General features: G+C 40.2%; 1 protein-coding gene across 1 annotated transcript in view; it reads left to right on the forward strand.

The window, feature by feature from the left end:
* Positions 1-26,744, forward strand: part of LOC137619872 (DNA polymerase alpha catalytic subunit-like) — a 172,871-nt gene that overhangs the window by 124,670 nt on the left and 21,457 nt on the right. The window contains exons 14-15 of the mRNA XM_068350162.1: positions 17,000-17,124; positions 20,916-21,143. Coding sequence (XP_068206263.1) covers positions 17,000-17,124; positions 20,916-21,143 — 353 coding nt within the window. The remainder of the gene's footprint in view (positions 1-16,999; positions 17,125-20,915; positions 21,144-26,744) is intronic.

The raw sequence follows: 26,744 nt of genomic DNA on the forward strand, positions 1-26,744 counted from the left end.
CTGATAAACCAATTAAAAAAAATTAGAATGAAAAGATAGAGAATGGAGTAGTATGCAATTAATTATATTATATCTTGTCTTCAACATGAAAGTCTTCAGTATATACCGTATTTCCCGTGTCATAAGATGTTACAAGTTGTAGGATGCACCCTATATTTAGCTGAGGAATTTTTTGAAAAAGATAAATTGGGGATTTTACAACCTATCATAGCAGCAATTCCCGGTCGGCGATTCTACATTGTGATTTCTTGGCTGGCATAGTAGATTTCAAAATTCTGGGGGTATTATGAAATGTGATAGGTAAATATTAATTAGTTGTTAACCTGTTAACCCAATTTTATTACATTTTTGTATAAAAAGCCACCAAACCAGTCGTAGTTGCTACCATCGTAACAGTGTTTTCAAGTAGGTGTTTACATGAAAGCTGTGTTGCCAAATCCTCCTGATCAAATTTTGGTAGAGAAATAAAATTCCAGTAATACATCCCAAATTCATCATACATACATATACCAAGGCACTTCCCCCAATTTTGGGGGGTAGCCATCAAACAAATGAAACAAAAAAGGGTACCTGTACCTCTCCTCTGTACGTTCCTCCCAGCCTGGCAAGAGACTCAACCAAGTTCGGCTGGTACTGCTAGGGTGCCACAGCCTACCCTCCCCCGTTATCCACCACAGATGAAGCTTTATAACGCTGAATCCCCCCACTGCTGCTACCTCCGTGGTCATCCAAGGCAAAATCAATTACTGATGAAATGAAGAATTTTCTACAAATTTCATAAGTTTGAATATTATTTCTATTGTTTGTATGACTCGAGGTTTGTTAGTTTACAGCTTGCGTTGTAACGCTGCATTCAACTTGCAGTGAGATGCTTTTTCAAGTTTCTGATCATCAATAACTGTCTGTATTATTTACAGGCATCAAAGTTGTTACCAAAATATTGCTTTATTACAAAATATCAAGAAAATGTGAAAAAATAGATAAATACTGCATAAACAACTGTCTGGATACCATTAGTTGGTATGTTTGTATGTATTATTATTATTATTATTATTATTATTATTATTATTATTATTACTATCCAAGCTATAACCCTAGTTGGAAAAGCAAGATGCTATAAGCCCAGGGGCCCCAATAGGGAAAAATAGCCCAGTGAGGAAAGGAAATAAGGAAATAAATATATGAAGAGAACAAATTAACAATAAATCATTCTAAAAAAGGCAACAACGTCAAAACAGATATGTCATATATAAACTATTAACAACGTCAAAAACAAATATGTCATATATAAACTATAAAAAGACTCGTGTCTGCCTGGTCAACAAAAAAGCATTTGCTCCAACTTTGAACTTTTGAAGTTCTACTGATTCAACTACCCGATTAGGAAGATCATTCCACAACTTGGTAACAACTGGAATAAAACTTCTAGAGTATTGCGTAGTATTGAGCCTCAGGCTGGAGAAGGCCTGGCTATTAGAATTAACTGCTTGCCTAGTATCACGAACAGGGTAGAATTGTCCAGGGAGATCTGAATGTAAAGGATGGTCAGTTATGAAAAATCTTATGCAACATGCATAATGAACTAATTGAACGACGGTGCCAGAGATTAATATCTATATCAGGAATAAGAAATCTAATAGACCGTAAGTTTCTGTCCAACAAATTAAGATGAGAATCAGCAGCTGAAGACCAGACAGGAGAACAATACTCAAAACAAGGTAGAATGAAAGAATTAAAACACTTCTTCAGAATAGATTGATCACCGAAAATCTTAAAAGATTTTCTCAATAGGCCAATTTTTTGTGCACTTGAAGAAGACACAGACCTTAAATGTTTCTCAAAAGTAAATTAGCTGTCGAGAATCACACCTAAAATTTTGAAAGAGTCATACAAATTTAAAGAAACATTATCAATACTGAGATCCGGATGTTGAGGAGCCACCGTCCTTGACCTACTTACAATCATACTTTGAGTTTTGTTAGGATTCAACTTCATACCCCATAATTTGCACCATGCACTAATTTTAGCTAAATCTCTATTAAGGGATTGACCAACCCCAGATCTACATTCAGGGGATGGAATTGATGCAAAGAGAGTAACATCATCTGCATATGCAACAAGCTTGTTTTCTAGGCCAAACCACATGTCATGTGTATATAGTATGGAAAGTAATGAGCCAAGAACACTACCCTGTGGAACACCGGATATCACATTCCTATACTCACTATGGTGCCCGTCAACAACAACTCTTTGAGATCTATTACTTAAAAAATCAATAATAACGCTAAGAAACGACCCACCCACTCCCAACTGTTTCAGTTTGAAATCAAGGGCCTCATGATTTACACGGTCAAAGGCAGCACTAAAATCAAGGCCAATCATACGCACTTCCTTACCACAATCAAGGGACTTCTGTACAGCATTGGAGATTGTAAGAAGGGCATTACATGCTCCAAGGCCTTTACGAAAACCAAATTGCAAACTAGGGAGTAGATGATTACCTTCAGCAAACCTATTAAGACGTTTTGCCAGAAGACGTTCAAAAACTTTAGATAATATGGGAGTTATGGAAATTGGGCGGTAATCAGTGGGACTTGAGCTACCACAAACACATTTACATAGAGGAGTAACATTACCAATTCTCCAACAAGTGCTAAAAGCTCCTCTTCTTGCTAACTTGCGCAAAATAACAGATAACTTTGGAGCTAAGAAATCTGCTGTCTTTATAAAAAACAAAGGAAAAATACCATTTGTGTCTACACCTCCATAAGCATCAAGGTCCATCAACAGAGCTTTAATCTCACGAGATCGAAAAGCTAAACTAGTTAGTTTAGCCTCAGGAAAACAGGAATGAGGAAGTTCAAGTTTTTCATTACTCTGTTTACTGTCAAAAACATAAGCCAAAAAGGTTGCCTTTTCCTTTGGACAGTGAGTGACTGAGCCATCAGGTTTAAGTAAAGGAGGAACTGTTGCATCTACACCAAAGAGTGCAGATTTAAGGGTAGACCACCATTTATGTTCCTGAGTTGTACCAGAAAGGGTTTTTTTTATGGTTAAATTGTACTCCTTTTCAGTTGAGGCATAAACTCTCTGAGCAAAAGCTCAAAGCTGAGTATAGTTGTTCCAGGTCAAATCTGATCTGTTACCCTTCCAAAGGTGATAGGCCTCTTGCTTCTCCAAATAAGCACGTCTACAATCATCATTGAACCACGGTTTGTCTTTCACTCGGTACCTTAGCACACGAGAAGGGATACGCCTATCGATTATGTTGACTAGATTCTCATTCAAAGGGACAACAGGATCTACGCTATTATATAATTGTGACCAATTCAAGCACAAAAGATAATGCAAAATCCCATTCCAGTCTGCTTGGGATTTCATATAAATTTTACAAGAATATGATATATCAGGGACAGGCTACTCAGTCTTCACTAATAATGAAATCAAGGCATGATCAGATGTCCCGACTGGAGAATCAACCTTACTAGTTATAACGCCAGGGGAGTCAGTGTATACGAGGTCCAAGCAATTACCAGACCTGTGAGTAGCTTCATTTATGATTTGCTCACAGCCTGATTCAGAGGCAAAGTCTAAAGCTCTTAAGCCATGGCGATCGGTAGGAGAGATAGAACTTAACCACTCCCTATGGTGAGCATTAAAATCACCAACAAAGACAAAAGAAGCCTTTCTATCATCTTCTTGTATCTTAGCCATAATGGTAAGAAGACAATCGAAGATAGAATCATCCATGTCTGGATTCCGGTAGATCGAACACAAATAAAAGTTGTTATGCCTGCCACAAACTTTTATTACCTGAATCTCATGACATCCACATTGATAGCAGGACTTATGAGAAGCAGGGTACACGGTCCTAATATACACCGCCATTCCCCTGGCCCTAGGGATGGCATTGTGTTTCAACATTATTAGCTTCCTAAAACCACTTATAAGGAGCTCAGATGAGTGCTTCATGTATATGGCATTGACGAGTTATTGCTAGGTGGTAGGTTGGCCAAGGCCCCAGCCATCTGTTGAAATACTACCAGTTGAAAGTTATTAGCTCACTTGATTGGCCAGACAGTATTACATTGGATCCCTCTCTTTGGTTATGGCTCATTTTTCTTTTGCCCACACATACACCAAATAATCTGGCCTATTCTCTCCACATTCTCCTCTGTCCTCCTACAGTACATCTCACAACACTGAGATTACCAGACAATTCTTCTTTGTTCAAGGGGTTAAATACTACACCCTAGTTGTTCAGTGGCTAATTTCTTCTTGGTGAGGGTAGAAGAGACTCTCAAACTGTGGTAAGCAACTCTTCTAGGAGAAGGACACTCCAAAATCAAACCTTTGTTCTCTAGTCTTGGTTAGTGAAATACCCTCTGTACCATGGTCTTCCACTGTCTTGGGTTAAATTCTCTTGCTTGGGAGTACACTCGGGCACACTATTCTATCTTGTTTCTCGTCCTCTTGTTATTTTGAAGTTTTTATATTTATATATAAAAGATTTATGTTAATGTTGTTATTGTTCTTGAACTTCTCTTATAGTTTATTTCCTTATTTCCTCTCCTCGCTGAGCTATTTTCCTTGTTGGGCCCTTGAGATTATAGCATTCTGCTTTTCCATCTAGAGTTGTAGCTTAGCTAGTAATAGTAATAATAATAATGATAATAATAATAATCAGCTGACTGACCACCAAAACAAAAACAGATTGGATTCTCTTGGTCACATCAGTCTCACACACTTCTTCCAGATTGTGATAAGTTTTAGTATATTTTAAGTTGTCTTTCTTTGAATTTGTTAGCAATTACTGTATGGGGACAGTATTGTGATTTAGATAACCATTGTGAGACATGTGAATGCCTCACTTTTCCTTTAATGGGAAAACAGGGTTCAAGTTCAAAATGAAACTCGCTTTTAGTTCAGGGGGAAATTCAAAGAAGACTAGAATAGTTCTTTTTATACAGAATCGAGGTCCTCTCACAACTCAAATTCTTTATTTAATTTAGACCCTTCTACTAAACACTTGCATTCCTGTAATACTAATTACTCTGGATCTTATTATCCATGGTACCAGTAGATTGGCTTTGTGCAATATTGTACCCCTATATTAGGGTAAGGGATATGTGCATGAGTGTTGTAATTCATGGGGTATTAGTTTGTTGAGTGTGGTTGGAAAAGTGTATGGTAGAGCACTGTTTAATAGGATTAAGGATAAAACAGAGAATGCAATTTTAGAAGTACAGGGTGGTTTTAGAAGAGATAGGGGTTGAGTGAATCAGATTTTTACAGTTGGGCAGATATGCGAGAAATATTTAGCAAAAGGTAAGGAGGTGTATGTTGCGTTTATGGATCTAGAGAAAGCGTATGATAGAGTTGATAGGGAAGCGATGTGGAACGTGATGAGGTTATAATAAATTGGTGGAAGGTTGTTGCAAGTAGTGAAAAGTTTCTACAAAGGTAGTAAAGCGTGTGTTAGGATAGGAAATGAAGTGAGCAATTGGTTTCTGGTGAGAGTGGGGCTGAGACAGGGATGTGATGTCGCCATGGTTGTTTAACTTGTATTTGTTCTGTAACTGAAATACAAACCACGCTATTTACATGGGGTAATTACTTCGGCGTAGCTGAATGACGAGCCATGAGAATTTTAACGAGGGTTTACTACCCCTCCGCTAGTTAGCGGGGAGTAGGGAGGGGTAGCTTGCTACCCCTCCCCCCTCACACACATAGTGCAAACTCCTCTTTACTTTTGGCTCGGATGGCGATCGGATGTCTCCGCTCCCATCCTCACTTGACGGCCATTAATGTTTTGTCTTTTTAACTTACCTTTTCTTATACTTAATATATTTAAACATTATTGATGTTTATATATATTCTTGTGTATAGAATATAGTAAGTTTCCTTCTTTCAGTGTTGTGCGGTGTGTGTTGTGTACGTCTACGAGAGTGATCACCGGCTTAGCCCTAAGCCCCCACGATCCTCTTCTTGGTCACGGCTGTTCACTCCTAGGCCACCATGGTTGCCTTCGTGGAGTACGGCCCCTCTCTCGAGGTCGTTCACCTCTTACTCCGCACTACGTCTACGATAGCTTCTCGGGCCGAGTCACTATTTCGTTTTATTGTCTCAATTATTTTTATGAATATAATTGTATTTTTAACTTTTCAGCTCGGGGAACACGTCCCTTCGGGGGTCTGTGATCCTTGGAACATTCAAAGTCAGTTACATAATTATAGTTGTTATAATTCTGTTTTGTTAAGTTTTCGTGCCCCCCCCCCCCCCCTTCCTCCTCGCCCGTGCATGTCAGTGGGGGAGGAGGGCGCATACCTATTTTCGTTCTTATGTTTTACTTTCCCGCGGGGTTTCTCTTCGGAGTTTCACCCGGGGGAATTTCTGTTGAATAATTATTCATTTTTATTTCCCAGTTTACGATGCTGTTTCTTTGTGCCTGTAGTGTGCCTTCGAAGCAGAGCTATGCCTGGGTAGTCTGCTGTCGCCGCCGTCTCTCTAGGACATCGTCAGGGGCGTTCCCTTCTCTTAGAAGTTTCCCCGTGACTTCTGCCAGCTCTTCAGTGCATCCTAGAATGATAAGGAGGTTCGCCTCCGGGGTAGTTAGTTAACTTCCCTCCTTACCTTTTCCTGGTCCTTAGGTGGTTATGCTCTTGGGGCTGAGCGACCGCCCTTGTAACTTGCTCAAGGGGCTGAGCAGTTGCAAGGCCGGACCACGGTACTAGCGACTATGCTCTCGGGGCTGAGCGGTTGCTTCTGCAGCTACGCTCAAGGGGCTGAGGAGCTGCACTAAGGGCTCCTCTTCGGAGGATTGCTCCTTTTTGTCTCTTCTACGAAGTGTCTCCTCCCGTTCGCGTAAGAAAACACTCATAGAGACTCCTCTCCGGAGGATTGTTCCTGTTTACGTCAGCTGATCTTACGGCCCTTAGGGGCTCCATCACCAGTCTCTTCTACGAAGTGCTCACCTCTCCCGTTCGCGAGAGAGGCCACTCATAGAGACTCCTCTTCGAAGGATTGTTCCTGTTGAAACAGCTTGCTGTTCAGTCACTAACACTTCGGTGTTTAGTGACAGGGAAACTTCGGTTTCTCTTTTTCGCTGACCCTTCGGGGTCTCGGAACCTTAATTACGCAGATCCCTCGGGCTCTCGTAACTTTAGTCACTTCCACACTTCGGTGATTAGTGACTGGGAAACTTCGGTTTCTTGTGAGTAAGTCCCTTAAGCGCCAGGTATCCCCTGCGCGCTAGCGCTCGGCTGCTGTTCCTGAGACTGCATTCCAGAGACACCCTGTTCCAGAGGCTGCTACTAATGTTCCCTGCGCATTAGCGCACATCGTTGGAGTTCCTGAGAGAGCGCACAGGCGCTCACCAGCGGTTCAGCCTGCGGTGTCTCCAAGTCTCTTCTACGAAGGACACCTCTCCCGTTCGCGGGAAAGGACCCTCACAGAGACCACTCCTCGGAGTGTTTAGCAGTTCGTCCAGTTGATCGTCGGCTCTCTGAAGCAGACCTGCCTTGGTCCTCTTCAGGGGATGCCCTCCCTTTTAGGGACACATCCCAGTTCCTGATCTACGAGTTAGCTGATCCTTCAACCTAGCGTGCGCGCGTTCTCTCCGACGATCTTCTGTTGCGTTCTAGACGCACAAGGGCCGACGATCTTCACTCGCGCGTAAGCACCGAAGATCGTCCGCGCTCGGGATGGTGTCCCTTGCGCGATCTTCGAGGCCCTTCCGCGCGCGATGGTCGAAGATCGTTAGCCGACGATCTTCTAATACGCGCTAGGCGCGCAAGCGCCGACGATCTTCATAACGCGCGTAAGCGCCGAAGATCGTTCCACACATGGGATGGTTTCCCGCGCGCGATCTTCGAGGTCCGTCCGCGCGCGATTGTCAAAGACCGTTAGCGATCTTCTGATCCGCGCTAGGTGCGCAAACGCCGACAATCTTCATAACGCGCATAAGCGCCGAAGATCATCCGCGCGCGGGATGGTTTCCCGCGCGCGATCATCGAGGTTCGTACGCGCGCGATCATCGAGGTTGCCCTCACGCGATCATTGCGGATCATCCGCACGCGGTTTCCCGCTCGTCCTCGCACGGTTTCCCCCTCGTCCTCGCACGGTTTCCCCCTCGTCCTCGCACGGTTTCCTCCTCGTCCTCGCACGGTTTCCCGCTCGTCCAGGCGTGGGATGGTCGCCCGCGCACGATCATCACGGATCGTCCGAGCGCAGTTTCTCGCGCGATAGTCGTAGATCGTCCACGCACGGGCACCAAGGGTTTCCCGTGCGCGATCGCCGACTATCTACTCTCACACGCGAGCGCCAACAATCTTCGCACACGTGTGAGTGCCGAAGATCGTCTGCGCGCGCGAGCACCGACGATCGTCTTACATAGCCGGAGATCGTACGCGCGCGGGCATCAATGGTTTCCCGCTCACAATCACCGACAATCTTCTCTCGCGCTAGCGCCGACGATCTTCTTACACGCGTAGACGCCGAAGATCGTCCGCGTTATTTATTCCGCGAGCGGGATGGTTTCCCACACGCAATCGCCGATGTTCTTCTGTCGCGCACAAGCACCGGCGATCTTCTGTCGCCGAGATCGTCCGCGCATGGGATGGTTTCCCACGCAATCGTTCACGATCTTTCGCGCGCAAGCGCCGACGATCTTCATACGCGCTTAAGCGCCGAGGATCGTCCACGCGGGCACCGATGGTTCCCCCCGCGCAATCGCCCATGCTCACGCGGGTACGCGCGAGCGGGGTTATCCTTCTACGCACGTTTCATTCACGCGCTACCCAGAACTGTGCTTTTCGCGCGATTACCAGCGTGATCGGCGCACCGTTCTCCAACACAATCACGCCCGAATTACATTAGGGATTCTGGCGGCCAGGTCACCTTCGCGTTTCCCTCCCTGCAGCGCAGAGCAGCGCCCTCTCCGGAGGAGGGGAGGTTTCCGGACAGATCAAAGGCCTCTTCTCCCTTCATTGCAGATTCTCTACGGGCGAACCCTCATGTGTCAACTCCTCCAAGGGATCGAACAATCCTCTTCCCTCCAGAGGGACTATCTGACAGCGCGACGGTCGGTCAGCAACCCTGGTGGGACACCGTTGTCAGAGCGCTTACGCAGGCGATGAGCCTCTGCTTTCTGACTGGGGTCACTAATCAGTAGCAACTTCCTCCCCCCTGAAGAGGGAGAGAAGAATCCCTGACATGGTATATCCTCCAAGGACTATCCTGTCTCTTCGCGAGTCCTTACGCATGCTCCTATCCCTCCTCAGACTTCCTCCCCCTCCCCTGCGGATGAGCATTACCCATCCCCGGGAGAGTCGGAAGATCCGGTCCTCTCCCCCATCACACCAAAGGGGGAATCCCCGCCTCTTCCTGAGGAATCTTCTCGTGCGGAGGGGGCGAAAGCCTTACATCCTTCATTGCTGGAGTCCTGTTTCCCTCCTAGGAGGGAATCGATGGCCCAGTCTTCTGCAAGGACCCGACAGGAACCAGATGGACCCTTGGAGCATGTCTACGAGTCTCCCCAGGAAGAGCCTCCGGGGATGGGGGACCTCGCTGCCAGACCATCAGGAGGAGAGCTCCAGGGGTCGGAACTCGGGTTCTGGCAGGTCCTGACCCTCAGGAGGAACCTCATGGGGACCCCAGACCCAGAGATTCCTCCTCGTAAGGGAGGGATGCGGTCCGGGACCGAATCTCTGCCACCCAAGAACTCCCTAGGGCCGGTGCAGCTTTGCCCTGGTTTCAGGGAATGAAGAGCGCCAGAGACAAGGCCGAGGGCCAGCTCTCTGAGCTTGCCTCCTTCAATAGTTCCGGTCGGTAACGAGCCCCTCCCTCCTCCCTGGGTAGGGATCGGTAAGGGGACGGGCCCTCCGGGCAGAAGTCCAGACCATGTTGAGGAAGCGCTCCCTCCAAGAGGTTGCCAACTGGTCCCTAGGCTTCTTTAATCGACTCCTCCCTGTGAGAAGGCGTCTGGAGGCTGGAGACCGGTCATCGTCCTATCGACACTGAACTGGTTTGTCAAACAGTCTCCTTTCAGCATGGCGACGGCAGACACGGTCAGTCTTGCGGTGAGACCACAGGACTTCATGTGTACACTGGACCTGTAGGACACGTACTTCCAATCCCGGTCCACCCGTCTTCAAGGAAGTACTTTGGATTTTGCCTGGAAGACAGATATACCAGTTCAAGGTGCTGTGCTTCGGTCTCTCCACAACACCTCAAGTGTTCGCTGAGGCTTCCACTCTGATCTCTTCATGGCCTCACAGGATTGGCATCCGTCCCCTCCGTTTCCTTGGCGACTGGTTGATCCTAGCAGACTCGAAGGCAACCCTTCTTCGCCATCGGGACAAGTTCCTCGGACTTTGCCAAGTTCTAAGGATCATGGTAGTCCTCAAGGAGTCCTCCCCGCAGCCCTCTCAGAGTCTGGTATACCTAGGCATGGTCTTAGACACCAATCTCCCGAAGCCTTCCCTTCAGACGACAGGATAGCAAGGCTGAGGAAGGTCGCGAGACCTTTCTCCACACGAGAAGAACCTCCAACCCAATCGTGGTTACGTCTCCTCAACCATTTCTCCTCCCTGGCCCGTCTGGTTTCCAACAGTCGCCTCAGAATGAGTTCTCTCCAGTGGCGACTCAGGGCCCGGTGGAGTGAGGGACACGACTTCCCGGACACCTGGATCCCTATGGGACAACCGGAACAGACGGACCCCAGTGGTAGAAACGACGAGAATCTACAAAGGGAGTGGACCTTCTCGTCCTCTCCCCAGACTTGATGCTGTTTTCGGACGCGTCAAAGAAAGGGGGTGGGCCCACGTTCTGAACCACGTGACCTCAGGCCGGTGGTCAGAACGAGGAAAGTACCTTCTCTAGACCTACTAGAGATGAAAACCTTGTTTCTGGCACTTCAGTAGCTCCACCAAGCCTGGCGGACTACTCTGTGGTTGTGAGGATCAACAACACCACAGTGATGGCTTACATGCTCAGACAGGGAGGTACTTTTTCAGTACAGCCATCCCATCCTGCAGTAGAGATACCGAGATGGCCCAAGTTCCCCTCAATCACCCTAGCAGCTCGCTTTTTTCCAGGCAAAGGAATGGGCTCGCCGATAGTCTGAGCAGTGCGACTCAGACACCAGATACCAAGTGGTCTTTGGATCCTCAAGTAGCCTACAAAGTCCTGACTCGGTGGGGCTCCCCTCTGTGGACCGGTTCGCTACAGCGTTGAACTGCAAGCTCCCGCTGTACTGCTCCCCGGTCCCGGACCCCAAGGCCCTCTGGTAAGATGCCTTCCAGCAACGGTGGGACAACATCGATGTGTTCGCCTTCCCCCGTTCTGGCTGATGAGGAGAGTACTCTACAAGACCAGAGTTCGGTCAGTCTCTCAATGACCTCCATAGCTCCGCTAGGGCCTCTCGCAGAATGGCTCACCAGTCCCTCTGTAACTCCTTACGGAGGCTCCGAGGGAACTCCCTCCACATCACGGGTTACTCACACAACCACATGCCAACATCCTCCACAAAGCCGTAGCTTTGCTTCGACTTCACGCCAGGAGACTATCAAGCATCTTCTCAAAGAGAGAGGATTTTTGCAACAAGTTGCGAAAAGGAGGTCTGGACACCTGCGCAAGTCTTCCGCAGTAGTCTCCCAAGCGATGGGGCGAGTTACTGTGGTCGGTGTCGTGGAGAGGGTTTCCCTCCACACGATGCCACTTCCAGCAATAGCGGAGCTCCTCGTGTATTTGCGGGATGAAATGTGCCTTTCAGTTTCGGCTGTGAAAGTCTATCTCTCAGCCTTAGGTTTGCCTTCAGGCTCAAAGGATAGACATTTCTCCCTCGCTGGAACTCACTCTCTCTCATACGAAGCCATGTCCTCTCCTGCCCTCAGTCGGAAGTGAGACCTTCTCCTTGGAACGTGGTTCGAGTCCTCAAGTCTAAGGAGACCTCCCTACAAACCACTACGTAAGGCCCCAGATCACCACCTTACCGGGTAGACAGTGTTCATGCTAGCCTTATCCTCGGCCAAGCGAGTTTCATGGTCTCTCATACGACATCGCCCATTCAAGGGGATAGGGGGAGGTAACGTTCAGGTTCGTTCCTGAGTTTTGTTGCCAAGACTCGGAACCCGGGAGTGCCGAATCCGCGGTTCGACTCTTTCCAGGTTTTGAGTCTCCGTCCTGTAACAGATGACCCAGACCATCTCCTACCTTGCCAGTAGGGAGTCTGAGGGGGTGTCTTAAGAGAGCAGCTGCAGTTCGTCCCCAGGTTCAAGCCTCATTCGTGGACACTGAGAAAACGAAGAGAAGGGTCACCAGGAATACCATCTCAGCCTGGATTCACAGGGTGTTACACCTAGCCTTGAATCCTGACCCTTTTCCGTCACATCGCCCTAGCGCATGATGTCAAGGGCGTAGCTACGTCCCTGCCCTTCATGAAGTATCATTCAGTGACGCAGGTCCTGCAAGCGGGGGTGTTGAAGCGTTAGACCACCTTCACAGCCCCTTTCCTGCAAGACATGACCGACAGGAGGCTCGATACGTTTCTATCGGCCCTGTGGTGGCTGCACAACAGCTGTTCTAAACCTCAGGCTCCTTAATGGACAAGTAGCTGAAGGTTGAGGGCATTGTTACCTGGTGTTAGTCTGCATGAATGAAAAGATCTGTCTGGCCCTTATTCTTTTCTTCATCCTCTCCTCCCTTGGAGAAAGCAGCATCCTGGGTTCTCTGCACAGCTGACCTCAAACCACTGCAGGTAGACCATTCTTCCTTGTGTTCCTAGTATTAAGTGTAATACTGTCATGTCCCCATACCCTGACGAGGTGGTATTGGGAGAGTCCTAGCCTAGATTTCCTTCTGAGAAACTCCAGGTCAACTTCCTAGGACAAGTCACTTTTCACCTTCGCACACACCTTACGTAGGCCGCGGCAGTTTCACAACCGCTAGCGAGGAGCAGGGATTCCCTATTGTTCGAGTACTTATTCGCTCGAATATGGAATCCCCGGGGAAGCCAAAGCCAGTTTGGCCGGGACTTACCACCCTTTCTAAGGGTTAAGTCACCCCATGTAAATAGCGTGGTTTGTATTTCAGTTACGGAACATATGACAAATTCGTAGATAATTTGTATTTTTCCTAACTATACAAACCTTAGCTATTTACACATATTTGCCCGCCAGCCTTGTCCCCCAAGATAAGTCCTACCTCTAAGTAAAGTTGAGTTCGCACTGTGTGTGTGAGTGGGGAGGGTACAAAGCTACCCCTCCCTACCCCCCTCTAACTGGCGGAGGGGTAGTAATCCCTCGTTAAAATTCTTATGGCTCGTCATTCAGCTACGCCGAAGTAATTACCCCATGTAAATAGCTAAGGTTTGTATAGTTAGGAAAAATACAAATTATTTACAAATTTGTCATGTTGATGGAGTGGTGAGAGAGGTGAATGCTCGAGTGCTTGAACGAGAATTGAAACTAGTAGACGAGAATGATCATGAATGGAAGGTAAATCAGTTGTTGTTTGTGGAAGATGCTGTACTGGTTGCAGACTCGCAAGAGAAGCTTGGCCAATTAGTGAGAGAAATTGGAAGGGTATGTGAAAGAAGGAAGGTGAGAGTTAATGTGGGTAAGAGTAAGGTTATGAGATGACGAGAAGGGAAGGTGGTGCGAGGTTGTATTTTTACAAAGACAATGTTGATAAATCATGATTATTATGAATTTTATGTTCTTTTTTTGGGTATTAATAAAAGAAAACAAAGTTATTTATCATAATGTATTGAGGTATTGAGCAAAAGGATCTTCATTTTATGATTATAAATGAAGATCCTTTCTTCTTTTTGGCTCATGTGAGGCAAGGCCACCGCTCCTCTATCCACAACACTCTCTCTGCACTACCAATATTACCCTCTTCTGAACTCTTAATAGAGTGAATTTTATTCATCCTCATTTTAGCAAGATGTTGAAATTGTGTTTTCCTCATTGAAATGATAAAATTATTTTCAAAAACAAGAAAACAAACGTAAAAATGAGTGAATGTCAGAGGGCGTTCAAAGTTTTTCTTTATATTTTAATAAAGATAATATTAATAAATCCTGATTATTATCAATTTTGTTCCTTTTTGAATATTGATAAATGAAAACAAAGTTATTTATCATAATTTATCTTGCTGCTTTTGCTCGTATCAGGCAATGCCCTCGCTTCTCCATTCAAACAACACTCTCTCTCTCTCTCTCTCTCTCTCTCTCTCTCTCTCTCTCTCTCTCTCTCTCTCTCTCTCTCTTAATAGAGCAAATTTTCTTCTTATGTTAGCAAGATGTTGAAATTGTCTTTTCCTCTTTATAAATTGATAAAATTCTTGCCAAAAACAAGCAAAACAAACAAAAATGAGTGAATGTCAGAGGTCAAACTCAGGCATGTACTCTTTCTCAGATTAGTGGTAGGACTGGAGGGCAAGGGTGTAATTTACTGTTTGCGACTCGTGGAAGTTATACAGATGCCATTGTTCACAATTTTTTTTACATTAAGATGTAATAATTACCAAAATTTACGATAATTGAAGAAATACTGCATTTTCTTGTAGGGAACAATATGGTTTATTGAGTTTCTTTTACTAATTACTCTGTGACTATGAAAGTAAGAAGAATTTTGACGAAATATTTCGTATATGCATTCTTCATTGCCATACGAAGCTCAGTGGATTTTTTCAGGATTTTGTGTTTTTCTTCCTATACCCCCATATATTGGCATTCTTCCCGGCCCCCTTAATTCTGCACAGTACATTATTATTTACAGATTTCCAATACTATTATTATTCTGTATTAAGCAATTTATAATGCTAAATTTTGTGTTTTGTCACTTTAGAGATTTTTTACAGTTAAGAAATTTGGTGTCAAATTTAGCATTTTTGCTTTATAAGAATTTAGCTAACACAAAACATGCAGATAGCAAGAGTTGACCATTATTATTATTATTATTATTATTATTATTATTATTATTATTAATTGCTAGGCTACAACCCTAGTTAGAAAAGCAGAATGCTATAAGCCCAGGGGCTCCAGCAGGGAAAATAGCCCAGTGAGGAAAAGAAACAATGAAAAATAGAATATTTCAAGAATAGCAACATTAAAATAAATATCATACATAAACTATAAAAACTTTAACAAAACAAGAGGAAGAAAAATAAGGTAGAATAGTGTCCCCTAGTGTACCCTCAAGCAAGAGAACTCTAACCCAAGACAGTGGAAGATTATGGTACAGATGCTATGGCTCTACCCAAGACTAGAGAACAATGGTTTGATAGAAGAGCTGCTTACCCTAGCTAAAGAGTCTCTTATCTTTACCAAGAGGAGAGTCACCACTGAACAATTACAGTGGAGTAACCCCTTAGATGAAGAAGAATTATTTGGTAATCTCAGTGTTGTCAGGTGTATGAGGACAGAGTAGAATATGAAAAGAAAAGGCCGGACTATTCGGTGTGTGTGTAGGCAAAGGGAAAATGAACCGTAACCAGAGAGAAGGATCTAATATACTACTGTCTGGTCAGTCAAAGCACCCCATAACACTCTAGCGGTAGTATCTCAACGGGTGGCTGGTGCCCTGGCCAACCTACTACCTACCTACCTACATGAATTAACTCCACACTTGTAACCCAGATGATCATTTGTAACCCACTTCTAAACCAAATAACTGTGCAAGTAACCTTAATTTACAGTAGTATCTTGGTTTACATGTTCTGGGAGCAAGCTTGCAGCCTAAAAAGCTCATATTCTAAAAACTTTATTTTCATAAAGAATAAAGGAAGTTCACTTGATGTATTCCATAAATCCATAAATTCACATGTGTACTCATTTGTAAAGGTTTTGTAATGGTAGTTATTGAACAATTTGTAACCCCCAACATGAGAAATGAATAGAAATGGCTCATTCACAGTGGAAAATAGAAATAACTGGTAAATTAGGTTGCATTTTACCTTTGAGAAGTCAAGGCTTTCATGAGGGAGGAGGAGGATGGAATTACTGCTTGGATGGAGAATCTCCCTCCATGAGCAAATTTTGGTAAAATATTGGGAGTGCTCTCTCTTGAACGACATTTACTATCCCTAATAGAATCACTTAGGTTACGGACATTTGTTTGTCTTTTTTACTCATACGTTTAATTTTAACTAAGAACTTATCTAGAGATGACAGCATTTGCTTTTTCTCTACAATTATAGGAAAATGAGGTAAAAATCACGTTAACATGGAGTGAATGCTGCTTGGGTTGCTTGTGGGCACCAAGTGACATTTCATGTTACAGTAGTCTCATTGGTACTTCTTCATAAAAAAGCTCATACAATTTTAAAGTTTAGCTTGTTAACCAATTTGAATTTGTATGGTTGTATTCAAATTTCACTTATAAACCAAGTCCTTACTGTATTGACATAATGAAATAGCTGAAAACATTTTAAAAACCATAAATGTTGCTAACAGCTACAAATAAAGTTTTTTTTTCTTTTTTTAGAAAAGACAAAAGATTAGTGTTTACCTGTTGCAGTGAAGCACCACACATTGATCACTAAATATAGTATTGACAGGAAGTATTGAGTTGAAAAATATTGAATTCAAGTAGCTCAATCAATGAAATAAGAGTAAACAGTAAAGGTTTTGATTGTTATACAGTGGTAAAACTTTTTAGGAATTCTGCTCTGCTGGTGAAGTATTCCCATGCACAAAAGTTGAGGAGACAGGTTATTGTTTGATACTGGAGGATTCAGGTTCCAGATGAATACAGTTGTTTTACTCCTGTTCATCTGGATGTTAAACAGACAACAGTAGCCTTTAGATCATAGTTGGGGCATGAATGTGGAGCTGTATATGAATGAAGGAATCAAAGTTATCAGCTTTTATTGTAGGTTCGGTTCTTGTATCATTTTGGAGTGCAGAAGACCGTTGGAACCTAGTTTACATGAGTTTTGCATTATGTAACAAATTGTCTGCATACATTTTTTACCTGCTATGTCTTTTATCCAGGAAATGTCTTGTCACGAACTTTATTGGGTGGTAGATCAGAGAGGAACGAATTCTTGTTACTGCATGCCTTTACTGGAAAAGATTTTATTGTGCCTGACAGACAGCCTGCAGGTGGAAATCAGAAGGTTAGTTTTATTATCTTTTTTATGGTAAGTGTGTTGATCTAGTTATGCATTGTAGCATATTGTATGGGTAAATTTGTAAACCTGAAGTTACTTTGAATAATTATACACAAATATGACACTATAAGTATTTTTTTTTATCAGAAACCAATTACTTTGATTTTTCATATTTGTATATCACATTCAAATTCCAGAAGATTTTTTTTTTTTTGTGGTTGGTCAATTCATCAACATTGATTAACCTAATCTCCAGTAGTTGACTGAATCATTCTTAGTGCATCTACCAACTTGGTAACTGCTTAATAGCTCCAGTATTCTCAGACATTTGGATCAGATCAGGTTTAATATTTAGTCTTAATTTTTTTTCCCATTATCCATCAGTTTATTTTCATATCTTTTTGATGAAATTACTCTTCGTAATGTTTTGATGGAATTATTTTTTTTTATATTTTTTGTTTAAGTTTGTGTAATGTTGTTAGTTGATATTTTGGTCTTGAGTTACCAACCAATAATTTTTACTGATATTGTGAATGTTTGCTTGTTTATTTATGATATTTACTTCTGATGGTAGTATTTTATTCCTATGAACCTCCCCTAATGTTCATAATACTTCTTTTCTAGCTTAGTTTATTGACTGGACCCCCCCAAATTTTTTTAATCCCATTTTCTTTCAGAAGATACATGCCCCAGTAAAATAATGTAACAATCTAGCACTTTTTAGTAGTTAGCACTCTAATAGTGTCCCATTCATTGGTTTTTCTGTCGGCCTGGTGATACCAAGACGTATCTGCTTTCCAAACTGTGATAAGTTTTTATTGTGTTTCTGCCCTCCAAATTGTGATAATTTTTATTGCATTTCAAGTTGTCTCTCCTGCTGAAGGTTTTACCACTTTTGCATTCGCGCTGTGTTGGTAATCAACTGTTGTGTGCAGTACATGTCACATGGTTGCTCTTAGGGAAAATGTTTCAAATTAAAGTGTTTATAGATCTGGAGAGTATACTCTGCGCAATGGTAAAGCTTTTATGTTGTAATTACTAACTGGCTAGTTGTAAACAAGGAGAATGGCTGGCATTCGATGCATATACTGTACAGGTAAACATCAACTTATTACCTATGCGACTTATGAATGTTCGACTTGAGGACCACTTTTTATCTGTGATGATGTTACAAGTCTGTCAGAAATAGTACACTATGAGGACTAATATTTTCTCAGAAACAATCTAGTTTCTTTTATAAAATTGAACTAATTACTCTTGGTAAGTTAGTACACTGGAACCTTGACATACGATTGCCCTAATATACGAATGTTTTGAGATACAACAGAAAATTTTTGAAAATATATGCTTTGATATACAACAAAATATTTGAGATACGATTTTGCCATGTGATAGTTCTATAGGCGACCGATAGATGGCGTTCGGTCTGTTGTTGCTGCATCCTTAACACTTCATTGTGTAGTTCGTTGTATTTTTGATTATTTTTCGTGTTATTTTGTCTATTTTATTATTTACCATGGGTCCCAAAGCTAAAGACAAAGCACGTGAAAAGAAAAAACCCAAGAAAACGATCTCGAAAATGCAATAATGCTTCCAAAACGAAATAGAATATTTAGTGAGAGAAATACGAATGATCTCTCTCTCTCTCTCTCTCTCTCTCTCTCTCTCTCTCTCTCTCTCTCTCTCTGTAATAAATGAAATCTTTTTTTTCTTTGCTAAATCTCTTTTGAGTATAATCAAGCACCACAGAGCTAAAAACTATAAAATATCGTGCATCGGAGGTAACATGACTTGTTAATAAGTAATTATTTGATCCGAAAATTGAGGTTGACGACGGACTAGGCAGGGTTGATCAGCTGATTTGAATGTAAACAATGCATAAGATTATAATTCGCTATGTTTTTAATTATAAATACGATACTAGAATGTGAATATTAAATGCAATATAATTGGATACAGTTGAGTAAAACGCCAGTGAGAAACAAGGACGAAACAAAATGACAAAGAGACGAGACAGGGGGAGGTGGTAGCGTGCGTGCATGTGTTCAGAGTGTCTGGACCTTGCGGTAGCACATTCTAAGCTAAGTCTACGCTAAATCAAATAAATTAGCGAAATCAATGAATTTGGGAAATGCGAGAAGGAATGAAAAATAGGAATGGGAATACGTAGAATGAGGGATAAGGCGTTTAGAATGATTAATTAGATAAAAATTACGAATGAATGCTAGAAAAGTGAAGATGAATAAAATCGCGAAAAATAAAGAACGCAAAGAGTTGGCACGATAGGCCCAGACCTGAAAGTGATGAAAGTCAGGAAAATTAGGCCAAAAAGGCCAGACATGAAGGTGATGATGAGTAAGTGTTTACGTAATTAAAAAAAAAAAATGAAAATGAGTTTAGCAATGTTATTTTATTCGTGTTTATTAAGTAGTTATTAGTCTACATATGTAAATAAAAAGAAAACAAATCGTTCCCTGCTACCCCTCTCTACCTCCTCCTGCTGGCCTCACGTCATCTTTCGCTGTGGTAAGTAGAATTCCTTTATTTTTTTTTTTTATTGATTTTAATAGATTTATTATCATTTATCACAATACTGTACTTTGTTATTTTATCATTGTGTGTTATTACTCGTTTGAGTATAAATTGTGTATATTATATGTAATTTAGCTGTTTTGGTGTGGTTTCATAGCGCTAAAACGAATTAATATATATTACATTATTTTAAATGGGAAAAATGCTTTGAGATACAACTGTTTTGATATACAACGATGGTGATGGAGCGAATTAAATTCGTATGTCAAGGTTCCACTGTATTGTCTTTAATTGATGATATTCAGTATCTATTTTAGATAAGAAATACACATGGAAAATTTTAATATCTGCTGAGTTCATATCATATGTCTGGTGATGTCATATTTCTGGCGGAAAGCGAGCGGGCAAATTGAGTGATTTCCTTTCAATAGTGTACTGATTAATATTAGTATTCCCAAACGATACAAAGTATTTCATGGGTGTGTATCACTTATGTGTACTGTACTTCTTAATGTAAATATGACTACAACTAGGACAGAATCTCATATTTTATGCATTTAATTTGTTTCATCTCTGATAGTAGATCGATATTTATCTAATAAAAGTATACTAATAGGATAAATAGTTCCTTAGAAATAATATATTTCCTTTTATTCTATAAAGATTAAATACTTGATAAGTTGGTATTTTCTTCTTGCAAGAAATTGAAAAGAGTTTTCCATATTTCACAAGTCATTCTTTGCCGAGTTCATATAAGAAGTCTGGTGATGTTATAATTCTGGGACAAGGCGAGCTGGCAAATTGTGTGATTTCCTTTCAATGCTTTACCAAGTAATATTAGTATTCCCATTATTGAAACATTGGTTAACGATCATCATATAATCAATCCTTGGGAAAATAGCTGTTGCTGCAAAACGTAACTTTTGAAACTGTTCCAGCCTTATCATGGTCTTTTATATCCTCTAACATTCCCCAATTTTACCTGAATTTATCTTCCTCTTGGTCACACTGCTGCATTATCAGACCAGTTGGAAGAATTCAGTAATCTACCGGGAGTATGAGAATTCTGATGCATTGGCTAACTTCCCTAAGCCCCTTGTTATTGTCTTTTGTTTATAACAGCAGAATGAATGCAATGCACTAGTAGTTAAAGTTAACATAATGAGTTTTGAAATTGTTATTTGCTGTCAGTACAACTGAATACATCGGGTGTTATTTTATATATACATAATTGCATATTTTCCTGAATTGTGTTTTCTTTGTAGGCGGCTGTTAACGAAGACGTGGAAGATGGAGAAGAAGCGGGTGGCAAGCGAAGTGGCAAAGGACGTCGTAAACCTGCTTATACTGGGGGTCTTGTATTGGATCCTAAGAAGGGTTTTTATGATAAATTTATTTTGCTCATGGACTTCAATTCTTTATACCCAAGCATCATACAGGAATACAATATTTGTTTCACAACAATGCCTCGCATACCATTGGAAGATGAAGAGGTAGGTGCTACCTGATCTGTTAAAAATTTAGTGATTTTATCTTTTAAATGGTTTTCATATCTTTTAACTTGACTATTCAAGTGAACTTTGGTTCAGATTCTTTCTGTCAGAAAAAATAAATCATTGAAGATTCCCTAATTGGAGGTTTGGCTGTAACAGTACACCAGATATGACATCTATAAATATTCATAGAATGATAAACAGGGTGTTATTCATTCAGGGTGTTATTCATTGTTTCTTTTCTCTGTCACAATATTATAAAATATTTTTTTAGCTCTATTACAGTTTTCAAAAAAAATATTTGAGATAGAGATTGTAGTAGTTTCTTTAATCTTGGTAAACTCACCTATTGTATATACTAAGGGCAGCATATTTTTAGAATGACCTGAATAGAATGTAGAGCAAGATCTGTGTGTTAATTCTGGTCACTGACGGGGATTAAGTCGCTCAAATCTGCTGGTGAGGTATGGTGGCGGCTTAGTTTACCACTCACCTGCGTGAAGCACAGTCAGTCCATACCGGTTAATCGTTTGGATCATCTGATTTCTTATCTTATCTCCACAAAAAAAAATGAAAAAGACCTAGAGTATGTGCTGTTTTGGTTCTTTTAATAGAGGCAAATAATTTAAAGATATCTCTTTCTATCACTTCCCACAAGATGAAAAACTTCAAAAGAAATGGGTTCGCCTCTGTTGCAGTGAATTAGAACTTACCTTCTACAAAGTGATGTTTCTTTACTTTGAAACCAATTTGATTCTGAGAAAGATAGATGGAACACTTTAGTGAGGTTATGAATTGGAGATATGAGGAGGATAATTTGATTGATATACCTAAAGCTGAGGAAGACCTTGATGTGCCCATAAAGGAATTCGATGTGTTTGAAGTCGAAGCTTTCATTAAAAACTCATGAGATCGAAAGCCCCCAGATATGATGGAATAACTGCTGAAATGATTTTAGCCGAAAATGAAGCGACTCCCAGAACACTTGTAAGATTATTTTGTAGAATGTGACATGAAAAGGCAAAACCTGATGAATGGAAGCTAGGAGTGTTGATGAAAATGGCAAAAAAAAGATCTGACTGATTACAATAATTGCAGAGGTATCATACTTACGGCAGTTGTTATTATTGTTATTACTAGCCAAGCTACAACCCTAGTTGGAAAAGCAAGATGCTATAAGCCCAAGGTCTCCAACAGGGAAAAATAGCCTAGTAAGGAAAGGAAACAAGGAAATAAAAACACGATATAAGAAGTAATGAAAAATTAAAATAAAATATTTTAAAAGACATTAACAACATAAAACAGATAATTCATAAATAACTATAAATGGACGTATGGCAACCTGTTCAACATAAAAACATTTGCTGCAACTTTGAACTTTTGAATTTTACTGATTCAACTACCCGATTAGGAAGATCATTCCTCATCCTAGTCACAGCTGGGATAGAAATTCTAGAATACTGTGTAGTATTGAGCCTCATGATGGAGAAGGCCTTTCTATTAGAATTAACTGCATGCCCAGTATTACGAACAGGATGGAACTGTCCAGTTGCCATGAATGTATATAGTACGCTCATTCTAAAGAGATTAGAGAAAAAGATTGATGAAGAGCTGAGGGATGAACTAGCAAGATTTTGAAAAGGTAGTAGTAGTACTGACCAAATTTTCATTTTAAGATATATTGTACAGCAATGTGTAGAATACAGAAATTCACTATTGATAGCATTTGTGGACTATGAAAAAGCCTTTGATAGTGTGCACTGGCCAATTCTGTGGAGAGTCCTGCATTATTATGGAGTATGTAAATTTGATTAAGTCTATTCCTGTGCATAGCAAGTGCAAATTCAATGTTAATGGAGTCCTATCAAATGAATTTCCAGTGAACAGTGGAGTACTCCAAGGGTATGTGTTGTCACCAATGTTCTTTATCCTCCTCATGGATTTTATAATGCATAGAACAGTTGGGGATGACAAAGAAGGATTGGACTGGATTGGTAACAGGAAATTAGCGGACCTAGAGTGTGCTGATGACGCTGTCCCTATTAGCCAAACACCACTGCACTTGCAAAGCTTGCCTACCAGAATACATGAAATATCACATGAGGTTGGGCTCAAAATGAATAGAGGAAAGACAGAGATGATGAGAACGGAATATGCAATAGAAGATGAAATATCATTTGAAGGAGGAAGGATTAATGAGGTGGAATCATTTAAATAATTAAGGACTATAATCTCTAACACAGGCTCTTTAGAATTGGAGTTTAATGAAAGATTAGAAAAAGCAAACCAAACCATGGCTATGTTAAGTAAAATTTGGAAATCAAATTGCCTGAAATTACATATAGAAATCAGGCTATATATCAGTTTAGTGAGATCACTATTACTGTATGGACATGAATTGTTGTATGGCAATGAAACAATATTCAACAGATTTTGTAGAATTGAGAACAAAGCCCTCAGAAGAATATTGGGAGTTGAGTAGACAGACAGGATTAGAAATAAAACTATAAGAAAGTTTACTCAAGTGCTATTTGTGGATGAGCTCATGGTGAGGGGTAGATGGAGATGATTATGGCATGCATTTTTATTTCACCAAGAGAGATTAGTTCACCAAACTTTCAACTGGGCTCCACAAGGCACTAGAAGAGTTGGAAAACCCAGGCCTACATAACTGTGGACTATAAAGCATGAAGTAGATGATGATGACTGGAGAAATATTGATTTAAAAGTTCAAGATATAGGTGACTAGTGAAATCTAACTGAGGCCCTTTGCATCAATAGGCGTAGGACATGATGATGATGAAAGTGTGCAATGAGAGAACTTTATCACAAGGTTCATTGCACATTAAGGAACATAAGAACACTCTGAACCCAGGGGAAATGATGTAACACAAGAAAGGGAACTGTGCCCTTCAGCGATGACATTTGCCACATTCGATATCCAGAAAAAACATTCTGTAGTCAGTGAAGACTTGCAAGACATATCCTTTCAGGAGGCTATAGAAAAATAAGTTATATTGTAAGAAAAATCCTTCAGTAACAGTTGTTAAGAAAAGTACAGTACCCCCCTGCCTATTCACGAATCAACATTCACAAAATCACAGATTCCCAAGATTTTATATTATGCAATTATCTAATAAATATTCAAGAAAGTTTTATATGCAAAATATTTTTCTTTAATTTCAGTATATAAATAACAGATCGTAAAATTTTTTCTTTTAATCTGATGCTTATTTATATACAATTAATTTCATATCAATAAGTACATTTTCAAGTTAGAAAAACACAGTAAACATTACTTTATTGTGTGTACTGTATGAACACAGAATGCTACTATGCATATCAAACACATTAGCGATATATTTTTCTTTCATTTCAGTAAATAAATATCAGATTGTATCATATTTGTTTCCTTTTAATCTCATGATTGTTTATTTACAATTAATTGTACTGTAATAAGTACATTTTAAAGTTAAAAAACAAAAACAGAACTCTATTGTATGTATGGACACAATACTACTACGCATAGTGATTTATTTTTCAATTTATTTTGGTAATTGAATGAGATTGTAACATATTTTCCATTTGAACCTCATGATTATTTATCTATAACGAATTTTATATCAATAAGTAGACCTACTTTTTTTAAGTTAAAAACACTGAACAAAACTATTTCATGTATGAATGCACAATGCTACTACACATATCAAACACGTTAGCAATTCATTTTTCTTCCATTTCTTTAAATGAATAACAGATTGTAACATATATTTCCTTTAGTCTAATGATTATTTATTTTTATTTAATTTTATATCAGTTAGTACATATTTAATTTGAAAATCACAATGAATAGTACTGTTTGGTATGTACAAATGGACCATGCTACTATGTATGCTTATCAAACGCATTAGCGATTATTTTTCTTTCATTTCGGTAAACAAATAACAGATCATAACATATTTTTCCTTTTAGTCTAATGATTATTCATTTACAATTAATATATCAATAAGTATATATTTTAGTTAAAGTATTGTGTTATGGTACTTTGTTAATTGGTGTTCATGAATCACATTCTTGATATTTTATTCTGGTAAAAGTATTATACTTTTCTTAAATGATTCTAAATTATTCATGATAGTATTTCTTGATGGTATCACACATTTTTTATATCAAAATAGGCAGTTATAAGCATTTTTAAATGGCGTTTTAAGTATTCACAAATTTTCCCTATTTGTGGCGGGTTCTGGTCCCTAATCCCTGTGAATCTGGTGGTAACTGTACTTGAATCAGAGGAAAGAACATGGATAGAAGAGATTTCTAAATCCCATTGTGCCCTTCACTTCCCAGTGATGAATTCCTTAAACAATTTGAAAAGAATGAGAGGGTTTTTAAGTCCCACAGTGGAGAGACGATTTTAAAACCAGGATGCCGCCAGATAACTGTAGCGCTTGACCGCGGGTCTGTGCTTGCCCAAACCTTCCTAATATAGACCTTGATGTAGAGTATATTTGTAAGGTAATGGGTGGCTTTTCAAATATGAAAAATTAAGATATATTAGCTGTCTAGCAATCAAAATGTCTATAAACAGGATACTGTTATTTTCTTCCTTTTGTATAGTAACTTTTTTAGATGGAACCAAGGAATTATTGATGGCAACAAAACCATGAGTATTCAAATTTTCTTTTAGAATACCCAGAACATCATCAACATAATGGTAACTAACAATTTGAGATTACTAAACTGAAGTTATCAATCTAGTCAAAAAAATCTCCACTCTTATCCAACATATATTTGGAGTTTATTAAGATCAAAGTGAACTTCAGTTTGGTTCTCTCAAATCTTTTGGTATCACTATGTTGATGATGCTCTTGGTATTCAGAAAAGATAATAATCTAGAGACTTCTGTTGCTATTATTAATTCCATAGTTTCGTTCTCAGAATTTACTATTGAAAAGGAAGAAAATTACAGTATCTCAGTTTTTGTTTTCATAGATAAGCTTATGAATATGTAGAAAGTCAACCAATAACTTATCATATATACATTTCTATTCAGGTCATTTGAAAATAAAGTGGTATTTTTTTTTCTCCTCAATGTACATAGGGTACTAAGAATATGCAGCACTTAGTACATAGAAGGTGACTTTACCAAAACTGAAGAAATTGCTACTAGTTTATGCTTCCCCACATATTTTTATTTTAGAAAACTGAATAGAGCTAATAGAACCTTGTAGATTGTTCAGTTAGAGTAAAGGAAGCAATGAATGGCACACTACTCTACTATTTCATGAATACTTTTACATGTCACACCCCTTTTGTGAAAATGATAAATATAAGAGTAATGTTTGAATATGGTTGTACATTAAAATCATTGTAATTAAGAATAACTCTGAAGTGACAATAATTTATTATTTAGTATTTGTTGTTCAGAATGTACAGTAATTTGTTTTACATCTATCAAATATCTAAAGGCAGTTCCTTCCGAACAAAACAGCATACGATGGCCATCTCTTTGGGATTTATTAATGCTTTGGCAAAAATTAAGCCTCAGAGTCAGTTTATTACAGACCACGATAGTAGTATATGATAATGACTTAACCTAAA

Source organism: Palaemon carinicauda, chromosome 26 (genome assembly GCF_036898095.1).
Source record: "Palaemon carinicauda isolate YSFRI2023 chromosome 26, ASM3689809v2, whole genome shotgun sequence".
Classification (NCBI taxonomy): Eukaryota; Metazoa; Arthropoda; class Malacostraca; order Decapoda; family Palaemonidae; genus Palaemon; species Palaemon carinicauda.